Source organism: Archocentrus centrarchus, chromosome 1 (genome assembly GCF_007364275.1).
Source record: "Archocentrus centrarchus isolate MPI-CPG fArcCen1 chromosome 1, fArcCen1, whole genome shotgun sequence".
Taxonomy (NCBI): domain Eukaryota; kingdom Metazoa; phylum Chordata; class Actinopteri; order Cichliformes; family Cichlidae; genus Archocentrus; species Archocentrus centrarchus.
In genome coordinates, this window is record NC_044346.1 from 15347112 (window position 1) to 15366918 (window position 19807).

Consider the following 19807-nt stretch of genomic DNA (forward strand, 5'->3'; position numbering starts at 1 on the left):
AATTGCGCTTTGTGACTGTGCATGTTATCCTGCTGGAAGCAGCCATCAGAAGATCGGTAGACTGTGATCATAAAGGGATGGATGCTAATGAGGGGCCCAAAGTATGCCAAGTAAATAGCCCCCACACCATTACACCACCACCACCAGCCTGAACCACTGATACGAGACAGGATGCTTGTTTGTTGTCATGTTGTTTAAGCCAAGTTCTGACCCTGCCATCTGAATGTTACAGCATAAATTGAGATTCATTTGACCGTGAAACGTTTATCCAATTTTCCATTGTCTAATTTTGGTTAGCCTGTGCGAATTGTAGCCTCGATTTCCCATTCTTAGGTAACAGGTGTAACACCTGGTGTGGTCTTCTGCTGCTGCAGCCCATTTGCTTCAAAGTTTAAGACATTTTCTTCTGCATACCTTGGTTGCAACAAGTGGTTAATTGAGTTACTATTGCCTCACTATCAAGTCAAAGCAGTCTTTCCATTCTCCTCTGAGCTCTGGCATCAATAAGGCATTTTCACCCAGAGGACTGCAAAAGGTTTGTGGATTTTTGGAGGAAGCTTCTATGGGTGACCTTTAAAGAATTTTTTTTCTTCTTTTTTTTTTTTTTTCCTCCAGCGTGGCTCCTGGTTTTGAAGCACTGAAAGACCAAAACATCTGTAACAAGATCATGGCCAAACTCATTCAGAACTACAGCAATATCTTTGAGGTTAACACAGACAAAGAGGACTGCACAAAGGAAGAGTCATCGCTTATCACTGCCAAGGTGTGGTATACTCACTGAAGAGCCAAAGACTAATGTTTATGTGAAATAGCTCACTGTGTACATGAAATAAATCAGTGTTGATGGTCAGGCCAATGTTTTGCAGTTTGGTAAGAGAACTTAGTGAATCACATGTACCCATGCACTTTAAACAGTATGAGATCATATATGACATCATCTTCTGTCCAGCCACCTTGGATGATTGATGGCTTTGAAAAGCAGGCTTAGATAATGTCAAGGCAAAAAAAAAAAAAATATTTAAATATTGATCTTATGTCACAGCCTTCTCAACAGGTGGCTGTTTTCAGTCCTAGGTTGTTGTTATCTGTTTTCTGCTTTGATGACTGATGTCTATTGATTGCCTGGGTCTGCTGGTTTTAACCTTGGTTTGCATCATGTTGCTGCATTTGTTAATACCTCAAGTACGGCTGTTCTTAAGGCATCCATTATGAATTTATTGAAGACTGGCAATATATTTAGGTAATGGTTTCAGATTTACTTTCATTATCATTTCATTTGTTTTTGAGACACACGTACAGAGCTTAACAAATTTATTAGACCATTGAACGTAGCAACTCATGTAAGATTTATGCCACAGCTGCCCTAAATTTAAAAAAAAAATAGTCTTAGTAGTTGAATATTGTCCTTGATTAATTTCTGACTTCTCAGACAATTCCAGTGTGTCTTTTCAAATTTGGGTATAAAAGAATGAATTCAGCTTCTTATTTGCCTAATAAGCAACTACAAAAGTCCAAAAGTCAGTGTCTCTGTCATCATGAATCAATTTCATGAGCTAAGGAGAAAAAGTCTCTATTTTAAGCTATGTTTCAAATTCTCAGCAACAATGGAGTTTTCCAAAAATCCAGACTTTAGATGCTTCACATTATGTAAGAACATTATGTTAATCATATGTTTGTTACCATGAATTTTCACCCAGAGACTGCATATGAATGCAGTAAAAAACAGACTCTATCCACCTTAATTAGCATGCTATATTATTTATTTATTTAAAGCTGCAATTACCATTTGAGTCGAGTAAAGATGGCAACAGAATATTTAGTGCAGATCAGCTTTCTCTATCTCATAATTAGCAGAATTCACAAACCAGGCATTTGTTTTCTCAGTGTGCAGACATCAACAGTGTCTCGACGGTTGATTAATGCCTGTGACAGGGAATGACAGCAAGATCTCTCTCTCTCTCGGTTTGACCTCTAGCCTCTCCTTTCATTGTACTCTCCTATAATTTTTAACACCATTAAACCCGGGATCTGTTACCCATGTGACGTAATGCTTACAATGAGAAAAGCAAATTTTATAAACTACCATCAAATGCAATTAAATGAATTCTAAAGGTAAAATGCAGACCAACAGGACAGGTGCATGGCACCGTTTTTGTGACTGCATGTTTGACGAGGCAGACTGTCATCTTGTTTAAATCTCTTCAAATCTATATCAAGGCATATATATATGTGAGATTCTTGTTTAGTATAAGAACTGGAGAGCAAAACTTCTTGGCCACTATTAAATATGATATGTTACCTCTTTTGTTAATCTGCTATATGCAAGATGTGTATTACAAATGCGGCTCTCCTTTGTCCTCTTTCTTGTGCCAGGACACTCATGTGACACAAGCAGACACAAAGAATCCATCCAGCCATCTTGATGCAAAGACACTAACCCCACTTCCCAGGATGAAAGTATGTGCTTTTTAGTAGCATGCCTGCATGTTTGTGTCTTTGTTTATGTATTAATTCATACCTGTTATGAAAGCTTTTCCCGTCAAGTTCATTCAATGTGAAGTGTGTGTGTGTGTGTGTTTTTGTTTATGCCTAGTGTTCCCAGGTCAGCCTTGTAAGATCCCTTTAAATTCCCTTACACCGTCCTTTTTGGAACAACAGTATAATCTGTGAGACGCAGTTAACATAACATGGGCATGTTTTGGAAAAGCTGTTTTCTAATGCTATTTTTGTGTGTGTCTGTGTGGGTTTCTGTCAGCTGATTTGTGTATACCACCACTTGTGTATTATTTCCTGCCACTCAGTAAAGTGAATGATGACCTTTTTAATAGTTTAAGCTAATAACTTATCATTTATTCATAGGATAATTTTAAAAAAGCAGCTATCAGATTACCTTTATTCACTTACTCTTGTTGAAATTGTGACCTGGATAAACCTAAATTTAAAGATTTTACATTTTAAACATTTTTAAACATTTTTCCATAGTGCAGCAAAACAATGACACGTGTAGAAATGTGCTCATGCTATTATAACACATTTTACAGTTTTACAGTTTTATGATGCACCCTTAAATGATTTTAGTCTCTCAAATTTCTTTTATTTAACAACATTATAACATTTGTGTTGATTGTGCCTCTTGATAAATGCAATGTTAGTCCTGTGGTATATGTTCAAATGTTTATCTGAAGTTATTCAGGTAATTTTACTGTGTGCTGTAAATCTCACTGCCTGCCATTATCTGTCTCTACATTTTTCAAGACTGGCCGCCTAAACCAACCAGGAAATGCAGAACTTCAGAAGAAATCTTGCACCAATGCTCCAAAGGCAAAAACAAGGAAAAAGAAGGTACAGAAAATAACAACATGTCAGTATGATTATTGCACTGTTCTTCCGGCTTGCTAGTTTATTACATTTTATTTCTCACCCTTTGCCAATAAATACTTTGTGGTTTCTTATCTTGCTTCAGTGACGATTAGCCTGAAGTAATCTCAGACTGCCTGTGATGACTAAGGCCCTCTGCTTGGTCACATGACGTGATTTGATAAAGGCAATTTGCTACAGGAAACCACAGCATGCTTATTTGCAGAGAGAGAAAAACAGTGGCTATGGTATGCTCTTATGACTGTGCTGTTACTACAGATGAGCCCTGTCACTGAAAAAGGCATTTGGCTATTGACTGTAGGTCAATTAAAGCCTGGAAAATTCCTGTCTGTGCACATGTTTTAGAAACTGTGCTCAGGAATAATTTATATAAGCCGAAAACTAGATTGGAAAGATGCACTTGTAAAGTAAATATCAAGCTTGAAACTCCTCCTTTAATACCTTAAATTGCGAAATGAGCTGTATATAAATTTGTATTATTTAGTATTTTGTGATATACTGTATACAGTTCATTGATTAATAGTTTCCTGAAGGTTGGTTTCAGCTTTCAGACACACCAAAATTATCTCTCTGTGGTTTGTTTTGAAGGCTCTGATGCCAGAAATGGGTTATTCATATCAAGGCCTGTGTCACTGTGGAGATAAAAGAAATGCTGACAATAGCAAATTAAGCTCAGAAGGGTACAAACATCTGCTGATGAAGGATCTTTGCTTCCGTCAATAGTCTGTGAAGGATATTTTGCTTTTTAGCAGAACTTGTGTATAAACTTCAGAATATTTTTAAATGTTTCGGTTTAACCTTCATCTCTGGCCTCAAACTGTACGTGTGTAAGCGCACAGCTATGCAGCAAGTTAAACACACTTCCAGTGAAGGTTAATGCCAGCTCATTGCCTTCAAGGTTTCCACTGCATGTGAAAATAGAGCATGTGAAAATAAAAGACAATAAATTCAATGATTTGGATAAAGGTTTTATAAACATTAGTTAGAAATTGGCTTCATAAAGTTTCAACTAACCACCCAGTGTGTATCTTTCTGGCATTAAGCGTAATATATGTAAACTAATCATGGCTATTTTGAAGTGTTTTTGTCTGGGGGTTGGGTAGACCTAAAAGACGTAAACCTTGATTACATCAAGTAAAATAATGACATCAACCAATGCACATACGTGCCTACGTGCTAAAGCGATCTCTGGTGTCCTCCTCGTTTGAACTTTGGGCTTACTGTGGTCTTGTTTTGAGTGGTAATTGGTTTTGGCACACAGACCTGGCAACCCTGATTGTCATTAAAAGATCTGGTACTTCTGTCAAACGCAGCACACTAATAATGTAGTAAACAGCTGTGTGGTGTCCACAAGATTAACTAAAGATAAAAAGAATAAACATTATGATACCACTAAACTTTATACCTGCAGTTAAATAGTTATTTTATCTGTTGTGTCAGCAACAAGTTGCCTCAGGATAGCTAGCATAATTGCTAGTTTGGTTAAATTCTTAAAACAGAACTGGATTTCATACAGCTGTGTTTTCTTGGACACAAAACAAGATGGAGGATGGAGCAATGTCAGCGCTGGAGGAAGTATTCAAATCCTTTACATGAGTGAAAGTATTCTGTTGCACGTTGCATTGAAAACACTGAGTAATGGCGCAAAAGTATAATGAGGAAAATGTACTCAGGTCAGAAAAATCACTCCATCCATCCATCACTCATGAGTTAATCAGGAGTTTACTGTTTCTGTTGTCTGAAATCTGAGTATTCTGTATAAGAATGCAGCTAGTGATTTTTACTGAAAAGGAAGGTCAGCAGGTAGAACTGTCAAATGTTTCACATCTTTGAACGAAAGATTAATTAAGCAATATCAAAATACAGTTTTCTGTAAACAAAGTAATCGCTCCAGCTGCACTTGTATGCACTGTTGCCTTGTTTGATTTTTTTTATTTTATTTGGTATTTATTGTATCTAGGAGAATTTTTTTAAATGCCAAGTAATGGAGAATGGAGTAAAAAGTGCAGTATTTTCCTTGGAGATCTAATGGAATAGAAGTAGAATTTCTTGAAGATAGTTCTCAAGTAGAGTACATGCCTCTCAAATTTGCACTTAAATAAATGCACTTAGATACTTTCCACCACTTGAAACAGCTGTATAGCTTTCCCAGTGGTGGTTGCTACTAGCAACAGCATGTTCGACAGAAATGTTCGACCATCAGCGGCCATCTAGTGACGTCTTTTGCTTAGGAGCTTTTGAAACAGTGCCACAGCAAGAACTCATAGTCTCATATTCGTAGAAATCCTAACGTCCTCCTGAAGTAAAATTGTGTTCACAGAGAAAGGACTGACCTTAAGAATTTATTGAGTGCTTCATGGTCACTTTAAATATTAACTTTTATTGCTACAGTTTCCAGAGACTTTATAATACGCCTGTCATTAAACTGAAAGGACCTTGTGTTTTGTTTGAACTACACATTTATGCCCATGCATGATCTTTGGACTGTAAAACAAACAGTTGTTTCAGGCAGAGTATTACTTATTTCCTGTTGCTGAGTAAATATCACACTACAAAATTTTTAAAAAGGACTACTGCTGCTTAAAATCACAGAAACATTTGAGTACTTTTTTTTTTTTTTTTCAAATTCTAGCTCTTCTTTCTTTGGGAGCCCAAATGCTTAGATAAAGAGCCACTATTTACAAATGAATATGAAATGATTGTGCAGGCAAGAACAGGTATGGATCAGGTTGCACCAGTAAGTGAATGGAGTTCATTGTGGTCATCCACAGCTTCCTTTTTATTGTAGCAGGTTAACTGAGAGAAACCAGAGTAACCAGAGTGAAACATTAAGTTCTAAATATTTCATTTGGATTTATTTGTGGTCTTTTGAGGTTTTACTAACAAATTATAAGTTAATCCATGATTTAGAAACCAGGTCATATCCTCATTTGGGTTTGTCACAATTTTTGCCATCTGGCCTATTTAGCTCCTGACTGTTGTTCTCAGTGCATAGGTGGAAACCAGCACCAGGAGTGGAGTAGGCCAGGTTTTTAGCTCTCTGTTTGAGTTTGCATGGCTGTATCTGACACCTGCGTGTATCGAGAAGTATGATGTGATTTCATATTATCTTCTCGCTAAAACCTTAGTCACATAGGCCTAGAGGCTGACCGGTGACCTCCCCGGCCACCTTGGGTCATTAGAAAAAAATGTATATTTTCTGACCACTTGGTGAGTGGTTGCTGGTGTGCCCCAAAAACCTCCTGACAAGATTCACTAGCAGATTGCAGCAGACACCTGGAGTTTGCATGGAAGATGCCAAGTTGGCTACAAACTACTCACTGAATAACAGTGAAACTTGAAAAGTGTGACGCACACCGCAAACAAACTGTTCACTTTTACAGTAAATGTTGTACCTTACCACTGCAACCAGCATGTTTCAAAGGACACAACTTTTACTTTGCAGAAGAGTCAGTGTCTTCCGTGCAAACTACAGGCTACTGCTGCAATCCTCTAGCAACCAGAACGAGGAGGTTTTTGATGCAGCACCGTATACCTCTACCACCTAGTGACAGCCAGCAACCTCCAGCAGCCGCTTGCCAACCAGTAGGAGAACACACATTTTTCTCTAGCAACCCAGGGTTGCCAGGTAGTCAGTGACTGGTCTTTTGGCCTCTGTGACTGGGGCTTTGGCAGTCAATTTCACAGCAACAGCCAGCAACTTATCACTATGGACATTGTTTAGTACTGATGAAAACATTAAACAGAAACATTAATGGCATCGTTTTATTCAAAGAAAGTCTATTATCACAACACCCATTTCTACCATCTCTCACTACGACATCTCCCCAGAGTGTGATGAAACATCCTTCAACCCTTTGCTAAAAATAAGTTGTTGTCCACATTTATTTTCCCTGTTTCCTCCCCTGCGGTTTTCTGTGAACAACTGATTTAGCTGAATCAATCACAAAACTCCGAGGGGCAAAATCCATACCAGGTCTAGCTAAAGAAGTTTGTGCAACTAATAATGTTCCCAATGATCCACCCATTAAGTGCATCAGCAACTAAATGTCTAAATGGGGGCTGCATCCATAGATTATTGTAGAGCCCATTACGTTAAACCCCGAAATGGAAATGTTCCATTGATAATTGGTGTAAAGACTAAAAAGCCTTTTAATTCAGCTGACAGATGTTTATCTACAGACGAGCCCATTTTAGCGTTGGATATTTCTGGCCATTATTGATAGTTAAGCAGCTAGTGTCAGACCCATTTCATACTCTGCTCACCACAGCCACCCAGCTATTCAGCTTCAGTGTACATGAGCAGTGAGTTCTCTCACATAAACAAGAAGAAAGCTCTTTGACACATTTCTCTTAGGTTTACTTGGTTGTGAGTCAGAAATGAAAAAGGGTAGTTTTCAGAATGTGGCTGTAATTAGGTTAAGGTTCTTTTCCTATACAACAGTTGGTGGCTCACGCTGTTTGTACCCTCTCAGAGTCAGTACGGTAAGATGAATATTACAGATTTATAAGCTAGCCATTTTCCCTCCTAACCTCTTTCAGCAGATCCTCGAGTGCATGCTTTATAGTATCGTGAGCAAAGGTTGCATGTGTTTCTGTGTGTTTGATTGCACAGAAATGTTACCAGCAGCCTCAGTATCAGTTACCTCCCGTTCTGTCTCATATTTCCTCTCGTGGGACTGACCTTTCTCTGTCTCTTCCAAACAGGTGAGGAAAGGGAAGAGCGACGGCATGACTCAAGTGGTCCAGCCCAGCCTTTCCTCTGGGGTGCCCCACCATCCAAGACCTTTCTCCATACCGATAGTTTTGCCCCTGACCTCAGAGCTAAGGAGCCCCAGCGCAGAGGCAATGGAAACTATACCAGTGTCATGCCAAGACACCTCAGACACTGCCTCACATGTCGACCCCCGAGACATCAGTCCCTTTGATAGTATGGAGGGCCTCAGCAGGTGAGTGTGTCTGATGCATCCTCTTCATTTAAAAAAATTATATATAGGCTTGATACCTGCGTGCATTTTATTTTTAAAGTGTTATTAGTGAATCAGGATTTTCAAATAAATATTTTAAGTGTATCAGCATAAAAAAAAGGTCCATTGCTCTGAGAAATGTGGTTAGCCACTCCAGTTCACTGCAGTTTTATGATTTTTTTTAGCATCACAGTATTATCTGCATGATGGTGTGAAATCATTACATGCCTACATAACATTGAAAGCTACTTAAGGGAGTGGAATATGAAAGAGGGGCTCTATTAATGGTAATTAGTTTATGACCACTATATACATATGTGATATGCTGTTAACCAAATGACCTGTAGCCTGAGCCCAGTGATAATGTTCATTTGGTATGCAGACTAGCCTATTACAAGAAGCTGAAATTGGAAACCCATTGGTGTTAAGTGCCCTCAGTCCTGGAATAGCAAGGCTGCAGCTGTGTCTGTTGTTGAGGTACCTGCCGCTTCAGCTGGAAGCTTAGAGTAACCCCACCCTTTACTGAACTGCACTCTTTGACTGAAAATCACTATTATACTGATTAAAACCTTTTTTAAGTATGCTCTTGTATATCCTCCCAGTTTTTCACTTTATTTAGTGGCAAATAAAAACTGCAGATTATAATGTGAAATAAAGCATGTCGCATATGATGCTTAAGTATTTGGATACAAAAAGGTGACACTGTTTTGGCTTCTGCGCCATGACATTTACTGTAACATTAATTAGCATCTAAAACTTGTCATCACAAGATCCATTTACACGTTACATAAAAGTTTAGTATGAAACACAAACATAGACAGCCATGCATCCTATCAATGTACAGTGCTGTGAAAAAGTATTTGCCCCCTTCCTGGTTTCTGTTCTTTTTGTCACACTTGACATGTTTCAGACCAAACAAATTTTAATATTAGACAAAGACAACCCAAGTAAATGTGTAATAGAGAGAGAGAGAGAGAGAGAGTAGTACTGCACAAGTTTCCATAAGCCAAGATATTTCACTGTAACCCAATTACTGGTACACAAATCTCCTGAATACATTAAAATTATTCTGTACTTCCAAGGTGGCAAGAGCTTCTTGCCACCTTGGGAGGGAGTAAATCTTCAGGTGGAAATCCCCCACACCCTAAAATTCTCCTGGTCTAGTTGCATCTGGTGGTGGCTGGTTTACAGAGAGCATGTGTGTAATGTGCATCAGCAATCTGAACTCAGTGGTATTTAGTAGTAGGCTCATGCGATGTGCCAAAGACTTAAATTACTTTACCATCTAGTACTTTCTAGTAGTACTAACTGCACTGTGGTGTTTTTAAGTGTTTAAAGACAATGAATTTCATCTGATTGTGTGAACAAATATTCACAGCTAACAAAATTATAATTTTCCACAAGTAGAAATCTGTATTTTCATGTCCATTTTCACTTTCTGTAGGTATGTGTCAGAGAAGTCTACATTGACATAGTGCAACATATATTGCAACTGGACCAAAACGGTTTTGAAAATATTTGCACGCACGCGCACACACACGCGCGCGCGTGCACCCTTAGTTTCAGGTACTACCTCCATCTCAGGTCACGTTCAGCACACACTAATAATTAAAATAACCCTTCTTAAGATTTCCTGGAACTAGCTCCACTTCTTGTCCACCTCAACTTTTTGTCTTTTGCATGTATCCGAGTCCTCTGTCCAGTAATTTTGTTCATCTTAGGCCCTCACTTGTACCTGAAATGTATGACAACAACCTGATTCACTGAATAAGCCATTCTAGCCAGCATTGCATAGTCATGTAAAATTATGCTCCTAGCATTGCATAGTTGCACATTGGGGATGCATACTGGCTTTTTGTGTGGAGTTGCCATGGTTCACTGAATATCATGATGTAACTGCTGAGATTCTTAGAAGCGTGTTGGAAAAAGGTGGGAGAGAGGAACATTGCAGTGTGCTGTGAAAGCAGGTTCCCTGTGGCTTAGCAGTATTATTGGCTGCCTGTCAGGAGGTCCCATCCATCAGCCTGAACATCAGACAGCACTGGCTGTATTTGTAGTGAGAAGCTGCTGGCTAGATCAAACTGGTTTTCCAACAAACTGAATACTGATATGGGACTGTGGCCTTTAACTGTGCTTAGATTTTATATGGGTGAAGATTGCCAGTCAGATTGCCACAATATCTACGAGTCAAAGATAGCCAGATTTGTTAGAAAGTATTAATTCATCCAGTATTTTAGGTATAAATGCCAAAGATTTGCTCATTGTAGATTATCAGGCATGAAGATTTGCTGACTTCATCTGAGTATGTTTGGATATTGAATTGTAATTGAAATGTAAAGATATCGCTTGGAGCGCTGATCTATTTTGTGCTTGTCAAACTTTTTGTTTTAATGTGTCATCTAACTGTGTAATGGTCATCAAAAATAACACAGAACAAGGGGCATGTAATAACTAACGACTGTCATATTTCATTTATAAACTTTCCATCTGTATTCAGGCTTTATGTTGTCTTCATACTGTATTAAATATGTACTGAATGTAAAGCAAAACATGGTCAACATAAAGTTTGTACATTCAGGGGGAGTGGTGCTGGATTTCATTTTATGTTTGCAGTACCCACTCAAATAATAGGTTTACGTAACTTACTTGTAAGATTAGCAATGCAAAACACAGTGACAGCACTTCCCAAATAATGTTATTGAAAATGTTCACATCTGACATTTTTAATTGTACCTCTCCCAGCACTGTTGCTGTGTGTAACAGAGAGCCTTTGGAAAAGGTAAAGCAGGTGAAAGGTAAAAAAAAAAAATATATTGTAAGATTGTTTAAGTGAACAGCATCTACTAATCTGGCAACGTTTTTCTACACATTTTGAAAAATGTTGAAAAAGTGGAGCTTGTCCAGATTAGTTGTTTTCCGCTCACCCCAAAGGGATCAGGCCTTGTCGGAGTATGCCTACAAAAGCTTCTTGTTATCCCCTCAGTAAGGTAGTGGGTAAGCAGGATTTCCGCTTTTTTCTTTTGCAATTCACAGCGGCAGTGACGGCACGCACTATTTTAATACGCTTGCCAGACTGTGTAACACTCGTTAAGAACATGGGGATGTAGGGGAGGAAAAAAATTCACCCTTAAAGCTGCGAAAGAATTTGGAAGAGTTATGTAGTGAAGTGCTCCTCCACTAAAACTAGGAGTATATACACATTTTCTGTACATTGTGCAATTTGAGAAGACCTTTGAAGTTCAATAAACTTTGGCTCAATTGAATCCTGCCTGACTTGAAACCTAAATCCTTTGTTTTGAACTTGTTGATGTGCTGCCCGGATGGCCAAAGTGGTCCGCCCTCATGTCAACATGCCGGCCGCTTACAGTAAAGCCACATGCAGGAACATCACGTAGACAAGCAGCGGAGTACTAAATATTCAGTGAATCTGATCCACCATAACACGTGGAAGCCACTGACTACCTGCTTGTTTCAGTTTCATGTCACATAGTTCTTGTTCCTTCTATATCTAACAACATCAGTGAAACAATATTTAGACACAGAAACATTTAATTATGTTTGCTCAGTTTGGCTGCTTCAGGGCTTTAAATATTTCAACCTAAGGGTAGGCAACTTCTGCTGGAGAAATTAGTGTTTTGGAATCATCACTCCAAAAAACTAATGTTTTACACAGTACTAGTTAATAATATATACTAATTACTGCATTATTTCATGTTATTTTGCAACATCACCTGCGATGCATTGACAGGTAACTGCAAGTTAAGTTGCGTCCACAAAGGAAGCGATTCACTTATTTCACATCACTTTGAAGCTGCCAGTCCTACAGTCTCTGGTCATCACATCACTGCAAATTGATTCCTGTGTGGGTGCAGCTCTAAAAATGTAACATTAAACTTATCTGCACAAGGAGGACACATACACAGGATCTTTCATTTGACTGTCACACTATCATTCCTTTGTATAATAAATTCAAAATAATAATGTAAACCACTCTGTACACTGTAGAGTGCTCCGCCATGTTTGTTTTCCTTCCTGTTTTTTTTTTTTTTTAATTATTGTTATTGGTTTGGTTTTTGGTTGTTGGTTGTTGTTGTTTTTTTTTGTTTTTTGACTTTTTCATGCACATTTCTGCACCTGATTTATTTATTTTTTTTATTTATTTCTGCCTGTTCATTATATACACAATTGAAGAACTTAAGTATCACATATGGCATTATTGTTTAGGTAGTAATTGTAACAGCACTGAACTATAAAGCATTCCCATACACATAATGCATTACTTTGAAATTCTATATCCCAAACAATATAAAACCACTCAGCAAAACTAGTGGGTCTTTTTGTACCCACTAGTTGTTTTTATAGTAGTTAGTTCAGCAGTTATTCTTTCCTGTAGAATGTCAGATGACCAGATTAGATTATTGCAATATTTTATAAGAGTCTGATAAAGATTATTAGAACAGAGACAACAAAATACAGCTTGACTTCTAATCAGCAGCAAAAAGTGCTTTATTTATTACAGGTTCAGGTAACTACAATATAAATATACTATACATAGTGTAGAGTACACATAATATGTGCTTTATTTTAGAGAATACCATTATTTTTAGGGTTTTTTTTTGTCAGATTGTTTGTTTGTAGTGGCTGTGACTAAGATGGCAGAGCAGGTTAGAAGTTGGATATTCAGCCCCTTTAAATGCCCGAGCATGCTTGGGGCAAGATGGTGAACTCTGAGTTTAACCCCGGGGCCTAACTCAGAGACTGTGTGTGTGTGTGAATGGCTGGATGAGAAACATTGTACACACTGCTACGCTCAAAGGTCCTGTATTTGTTCAGACTAAACAAATTACTGTAGTTCATCACTTATCAAAAGTAGCTGCTCATTTTTCTCCCTGATGTCTATGCAATTATTCACCTAATTGTTTTGAAGTGTCACGGAAACATTAAGTAAAACAGGTTTGGAGATCAAAGTAAACGCCTGCCCTTGTTTTCAGCTACTGGATAACAAATATTTTATGAAGCAGTTGTGGTGTCAAAGCTCCTACTATTACTCTGCTGTACCTGGTTTGTCAGCATTTTCAAACCAAACCTTTTGTCCAAATGTTGTGTAGATTTAAATAGAAAACACTACAAGAGTTGCTTGGACAGCTGCTCCCTTCTCACAGAAACATCCAAATAAAGTCTTAAAAGTGTTGTAAAAAGTAATGATATGTCACCCAATATTTTATTGTGAAAATATTACTCTTTGTCTCTCTAATTTTCTGAAAATTGCAGATTCATTTGCAAAGTTAATGAATCACGTCAGTCTCAAGAGCTTGAAAAAAAAGGCGACCGGACTTCTTTAAGTTTTTGAAGACATTTCACCTCTCGTACAAAAGGCTTGTATGAATTCTAAAACCAAAAGCTGGAGGGTCCCAGGTATTTTAACCCCAGTGGGGGATTTCCCCTTTGAAGGTGGTTGTTGACCCACTATTAATCATGTGCATCATCACGAGTCAAGGTGTGGAAAAAAAAAAGTGTGGGTCATTACCATCAGGGGTTTAAGGGTGAAACCACTGTGAGACCTAGCCTAACACTATCATGTGACCTATTGAGGTCACAGTGGACATAAATGGTCCAAAATGTGAAGTTTGGCATTCTCCTTTAAGATAAGATAAGATAAGATAAAACTTTAATGATCCCACGATGGGGAAATTTGTGCATTACAGCAGCTCAATACAGAGAAAAAATGAAAAGGATGAGTAAGAATAAATAACTAAACTAAAAACTAAAATAGAATAGAATAAAATAAAATAGCAAAAAACTATACACATATACATAACCACTATATACATAAATATATATATCAGTGTCAATACCCACATTTACATATACAAACATATACACACACGTCAAAACACTATATACAGATATCAAAATATTATATACATTTGTAGCCGGTAAGGTACACAGCATACACAGTATGCATTATATGGGTGAGTGTAATAAATAAAATAAAATGTATCTGACTGTATGGATAAAGTGATGGCAGAGGAGGTAAAGTGAATTTATCCTTTAGGTGCAGAAGTTGAGTCTGGTCCTGTCGAGGTGGCTCTTCTATGTTGTGTCATGCATTTGTGGACTGGTTGTTTGGTTTCTCCAGTGTAGAGGTCCGAGCCCTCCTTCATGCACTGCACAGCATATACTATGTTGCTTAGCTTGTGTTTGGGAGTTTTGCCCTTACAATGAACCGCTTTTTGTCTTAGGGTGTGACTTGGTCTGAAGTATACAGTACTGGGATATCATGCTTGGAGAAAATTCTCCTGAGTTTCTCTGACAAATCTCCTACATGAGGGATGACAGCGTTGTTCCGTTTGTTATTCTCTTTCTCGCTAGTTGGTGTCTGACCTTCTTTCCTGTGCATTTTGCAGATTTGGTAAAAGCCCAGTTGGGATAACCAGATGTTTTAATAGCTTTCTTTACACTTTTATTTCCCTTCTTCCTCAGAGGGAATGTTTTCTGCCTAGTGTTGCAGGGTCCTGAATCCCCCCAAGTTTATGTTCTAGTGAGTGGTAGGTACTGGTCTGTGTGTGTGGGCTTCTGATAAACTTCAGTGTTCAGACTTTTACTGAGGAATATTCCTCAGTGAGCACCAAAAAGAGGATGAAAGGGGAATGTCTTCAAAAAATTGAAGTCCACTTGCCTTTTTTTTTTTTCAAGCTCTTGAGATTATCATGACCTGGATGTCTGAGAAGCTACACAGAAAATCACATCATCAGTTTTATTTATTTAAAAGGTCTTATGTTAAATGTAATGAACATACAGTATGTAAAAGATAGCACATCAGCACTTTGATTTATTAAAGTTCTAACATGACAACAATTTACATTTTTGTAGCAATGTTTTTTTTTCTTTCCTTGTTTCAGATAAAAAAGAATTGAGCTCTGCTTAGGCAAACAAAACTAGGCGATTGTGAAATTTTCAACCAGGATATAAAAAAAGTTAAGCAATCCCAATATTAGAGCCAAGACTGAGTTCCTCTCATTGTTGCATAATTTCATCATGTGTTTCTGGCATACATGAGAAGGCAGCAGCAGCACAGCGTATATTCCAGAGCAGCTCGTAGTTCTTTTGGTTCATAATAATTACCCAAGACATGCTTCACAAAGGCACTGATCTGTAGCACTGCATGGCTATTATTCTGCAGACAAAAGCCGGTCTTGTGCATGTACTTTTTTTTTAGCTGCAGAAAAATCTACTGTTGTGGGTGAAATGTAATGTTTTGATCCCATAGGACTTTGTACATCCTGCATGCTAATTAAGGCTACTTGTTTTCATATTTCAGCTCCCAAGATGGAGGCAGACCAATATCTCCTTTCTACATGAGGTAGGCCTCCTGTTTTGTATTAGAAAGCAGGCAGAATAGGAATGGAGTATATTGTTTTTGATTGGAGGTGTGGGGGAAGTGGCTGCGTGCTGCCCCAGTGCATTATCATCAGAGACAATGGAGCTGCCAGTTAGAGGGACAGCAGGGCAGCATGCACATCCAACGGTTTGCTCAGCACTGTTTGGGTATAGTGTGCAGAGACACAACGGCCAAGTAGAGGACACGGCAAAAGACACTGTGTTCATAAATGATGTGCTTATTGCAGATATTGGACAGAGTGGAAGCTTTTCAGTTCAGTAAAATTTACAGGTAGATGGGAGTGCATACATACGAAGACTCTTTTTTTTAAAGTGCACTATGTTACCAAAAGTATTCACTCACCCATCCAAATAATTGAATTCAGGTGTTCCACTCACGTCCATGACCACAGGTGTATAAAACCAAGCACCTAGGCATGCAGACTGCTTCTGCAACCATTTGTGAAAGAATAGGTCGCTCTCAGTACCATGATAGGATGCCACCTGTGCAACAAGTCCAATTGTGAAATTTCCTCACTACTATATATTCCACAGTCAACTGTTAGTGTTATTATAACAAAGTGGGAGTGATTGGGAACAACAGCAACTCAGCCACGAAGCAGTAAGCCACGTAAAACCACAGAGCGGGTTTAGCGGATGCTGAGGGGCATACTGTACAGAGGTCGCCAACTTTCTGCAGAGTCGATCGCTACAGGCCTCCAAACTTCATGTGGCCTTCAAATTACCTCAAGAACAGTTCTTCATAGAATGGGTTTCCATGGCTGAGCAGCTGCATACAAGCCTTGAATCATCAAAAGTCCCATAAACACACCCTTAAACCTTGTGGAAGGCCATCCCAGGAGAGTTGAAGTTGAAATAGCTGCTAACTAAGTGTGGACTGACATCATATTAAACCCCATGGATTAAGAATGGGATGTCACTCAAGATCATATACAGTACCAGTCAAAAGTTTGGACACGTTTAAGTGTGTCCAAACTTTTGACGGGTACTCTAAGTGTGAAGGCAGACGAGCAAATACTTTCGGCAAAACAGAGTATGTAAAAGGTTTTTGTACATAAATCTATTTTGTACTAACTTTTTCATATTAATTCATGCCAGTCAAAAATCTTGAATAGTTTTACCTTCTTAAATGTGAGGATTTTCCTTTCTCAGCATTGTATATTTTAGAAGTCAACATAATGATTTAGAGATAAATGAAAATGACAATAATCTTTATTTGCAGCAGTCTGTTTCTCTGTATCTAAACACTTCCAGTCCCCCCCCCCCCCCCCCCCTTACTTGTCACGAGCAACCTCTTATTTACTTTTCATGCTCACGTTCGTAGTGATTAACTCCATTTCCTACTTGTACACTGTCACATACACACATTTGATCTGTCTGCTGACGCCTGCATGCAGTCTGTCACATACAGAGATTCTTAGTCAAAGTGAATCATTCTTTGTTTTGTTTTTTTCTGTGTGCATTGACCAAAGACTCTGAAGTTCCTGGCTAACATCTGACGGTGGTGTAATACTGGATTACCTGAGCAAACACCCCTGGTTACACAGTGCTGGGGATTTAACTGGCATAAGCTTCTGCTGGGAAAGCTTTTGAGTTGTTCCGTTCCCACTTTTTATGCCTTAAAGACCTGTTGACTTTAAAACACCAAAACAGCCACTCACTACAGAAACACATTATTTTGGTCTTAAAGCCATTTTCTTAGTTAGGGGGTCCAGGGTGAAACAATAAAATTGAGCAGCCATTAAAGGTTTTTTAAAACAAAGAGTTGCCCTGTTGGCTATTTAAACACAAACAGAGCAGCGCAAAAAACAAAACAAAAAAAATGCACAACTGGAGAATTAAAATGACAGATCTGTCCTGTCATCCCAGACCAGACTTAAAAGTTCAGCAAATGGAAACAAAGAAAAGTTGACTTGTCAGTGGTTATTCCCATGGAAGTCCAAAATAATGTTTTGAGTCTGCCTGGCACTATATTTGTTAAAGGAATTGTTCAAGATTTTAAGAAGTAATGTTTGTTTTTACCAAGATAAAGAAGATTGGTACTGTTCTTGTCTATTAAATAGAAAGCTAAAGAACATTTCTTGAATGATAAAACCCCAGAGCTTACAGCAGTTGGCCAAGAAATATTAGCACATAACACATGATGAAATGACAACTTTGTATTGTGTCACCTTTGGAAAGGGCCAGCAAGGGCCCATCTTCATGCAGGACAAAGTCAGGTGTGAATTTGTATTTGCTACACAGGCGTGAGAGTGGTCAGTCAGTCAGTATCACCAGCCAACATATATAAGCACATTTCATAATGCCTGCTTTTTTTTACTTTTTTAAGGGTATTTGTTCTTCAGCAGCTGTGCAGAAATGATTGTATCAAAGGTAATTGTCTTGCATTCTGTTAGATATTGTAAAAACAAGTAGAGTGCCTGTATGGTGATATCATCATTATTGTGGGCACAGTATTCAGTTACCCAGGAAATCCCAGCCCCAGTCATATAATGCCAGACTAATTTTAGGATCAAAAACTGGTAACCACTTGGGCACACGTTAAAGTGTAACATATATTGGTGCTGCATAAACCTTGAAGGTCATGTTTTTTTTCTCTTAAGTAAATGGAACAGACCTCAGCAAAACAACTGTTGGTGACATGCAACTTGTTCCCTGTTATTCTTCAGATGTGAAACAAAAAATACTTAAACTAAAACAAACAGTAGCAAGTTTGTTTTAAGATAAAACACTCATGCCATAGTTATACAGTAACAACAAAAATGACTCCTGATGTAAGTTTTTTTTACAACTGGGCAGTGAAGCTTCACACTCACTTTGTTAATCTGGTTAACATTAACCTGGGCTTTTTGGTGTAATTTTACATTTTAGAGTAAATTCTAGAAAGGATTGTTGACTTTGCTTATTAATATTCTCCTGGTGATGTTCCTGTTACGTTTGTGATGTAATGACTCATCGCTGTTGCCCTTGAGGTCTCTTTTCCCAGACTTCATGACTAAGACTGCCTTTGTCACTCACCAGGAAGTCATCCCTTGGTTTTACAGTTACATCTTTAGCTGAAACTAAGCCAGTGGAGCAGTGCTCTCTGTGGGAAGTGGTGCCACCTTCTTCACAAAACTGCTGCACTTCTTGTATTTTGTGCCAACCTAAAAACTATTTGACTAAAATATCATTTATACAGTTATGAAAAGCTTCTACAGGCAGTGATGATCAGCTTAAATTTGGCACAAGAAGCCGCATATGAAAGCCAATTTAAGTCCGGATGACCTTGGCATTTCATTTCTGATACATATTTTGTTTTGTTTTGTTTTTTTAAGTTAAAGGAAATCATATAAACAAGTCAGTAGAACTCATTGTGTGTAGACAAATAATCATGTGTTACCCCATTTGCTCATAGGGTGGTTGCCTCTATTGCAGCATCCCAAGATGAATCTGAGAGTCACAAGATCATTTAGATATAAATACATTTTTCCCAGCTGTCTATAGTTCTAATTCTGGACCTTTTCTCATGAGAGAGGACATAGAAACAGTTCAAACTGAAGTCATAACCCAGGATGAGCAGACTCAAGTACACAACTTTCTATTGTAAGCAGTCACAAGCTAAAAAAAAAAAGTGAGGCTCTACTGCCACAGTGCTATATTTGCAACATAGAGCATGGGCTTAGTTTGTTAGTCGGGATGCCATAAATGTTTCTCGAATTATGACACAAAGTTATAGACAGCTCTAAAAACTTCTATCATATTTGAATGAACACGTCTGAAAAGTTGATGAATTTATGCTTTTAATGTTTGTGGCCATTAACATTAAGTCAGTATTAGTCAGCCACTGAATCAACCATCCGTTTAACATATCACAGATTTGTTATATGGTGGTGATTTTCTTAGTGTGATATAACCAAGGCTTCTGCATCTGAATCAGCTTCCCCTTTTGTTTTGTTTTTTTTCTGTTTTTTGTTGGGTTTTTTTTTCCGCACTTTTAAAAATGAAACTGTCCTGAATAGAAATGTGATTTTGTTTTTCAGGAAATTTTATTTGTGAGTAGAGAAACTGACAATCAAAAA

General features: G+C 38.1%; 1 protein-coding gene across 6 annotated transcripts in view; it reads left to right on the forward strand.

Annotated features, from left to right (window-relative positions):
* Positions 1 to 19807, forward strand: part of fam13a (family with sequence similarity 13 member A) — a 54223-nt gene that overhangs the window by 13475 nt on the left and 20941 nt on the right. For 4 of the 6 annotated variants that reach the window (XM_030729307.1, XM_030729336.1, XM_030729320.1 and 1 more), the window contains 6 exons: positions 616 to 763; positions 2374 to 2457; positions 2594 to 2602; positions 3256 to 3342; positions 8086 to 8327; positions 15667 to 15708. In XM_030729307.1, the coding sequence (XP_030585167.1) occupies positions 616 to 763; positions 2374 to 2457; positions 2594 to 2602; positions 3256 to 3342; positions 8086 to 8327; positions 15667 to 15708 (612 nt within the window). The remainder of the gene's footprint in view (positions 1 to 615; positions 764 to 2373; positions 2458 to 2593; positions 2603 to 3255; positions 3343 to 8085; positions 8328 to 15666; positions 15709 to 19807) is intronic. The other 2 variants (XM_030729314.1, XM_030729298.1) reach the window with 1 other exon arrangement.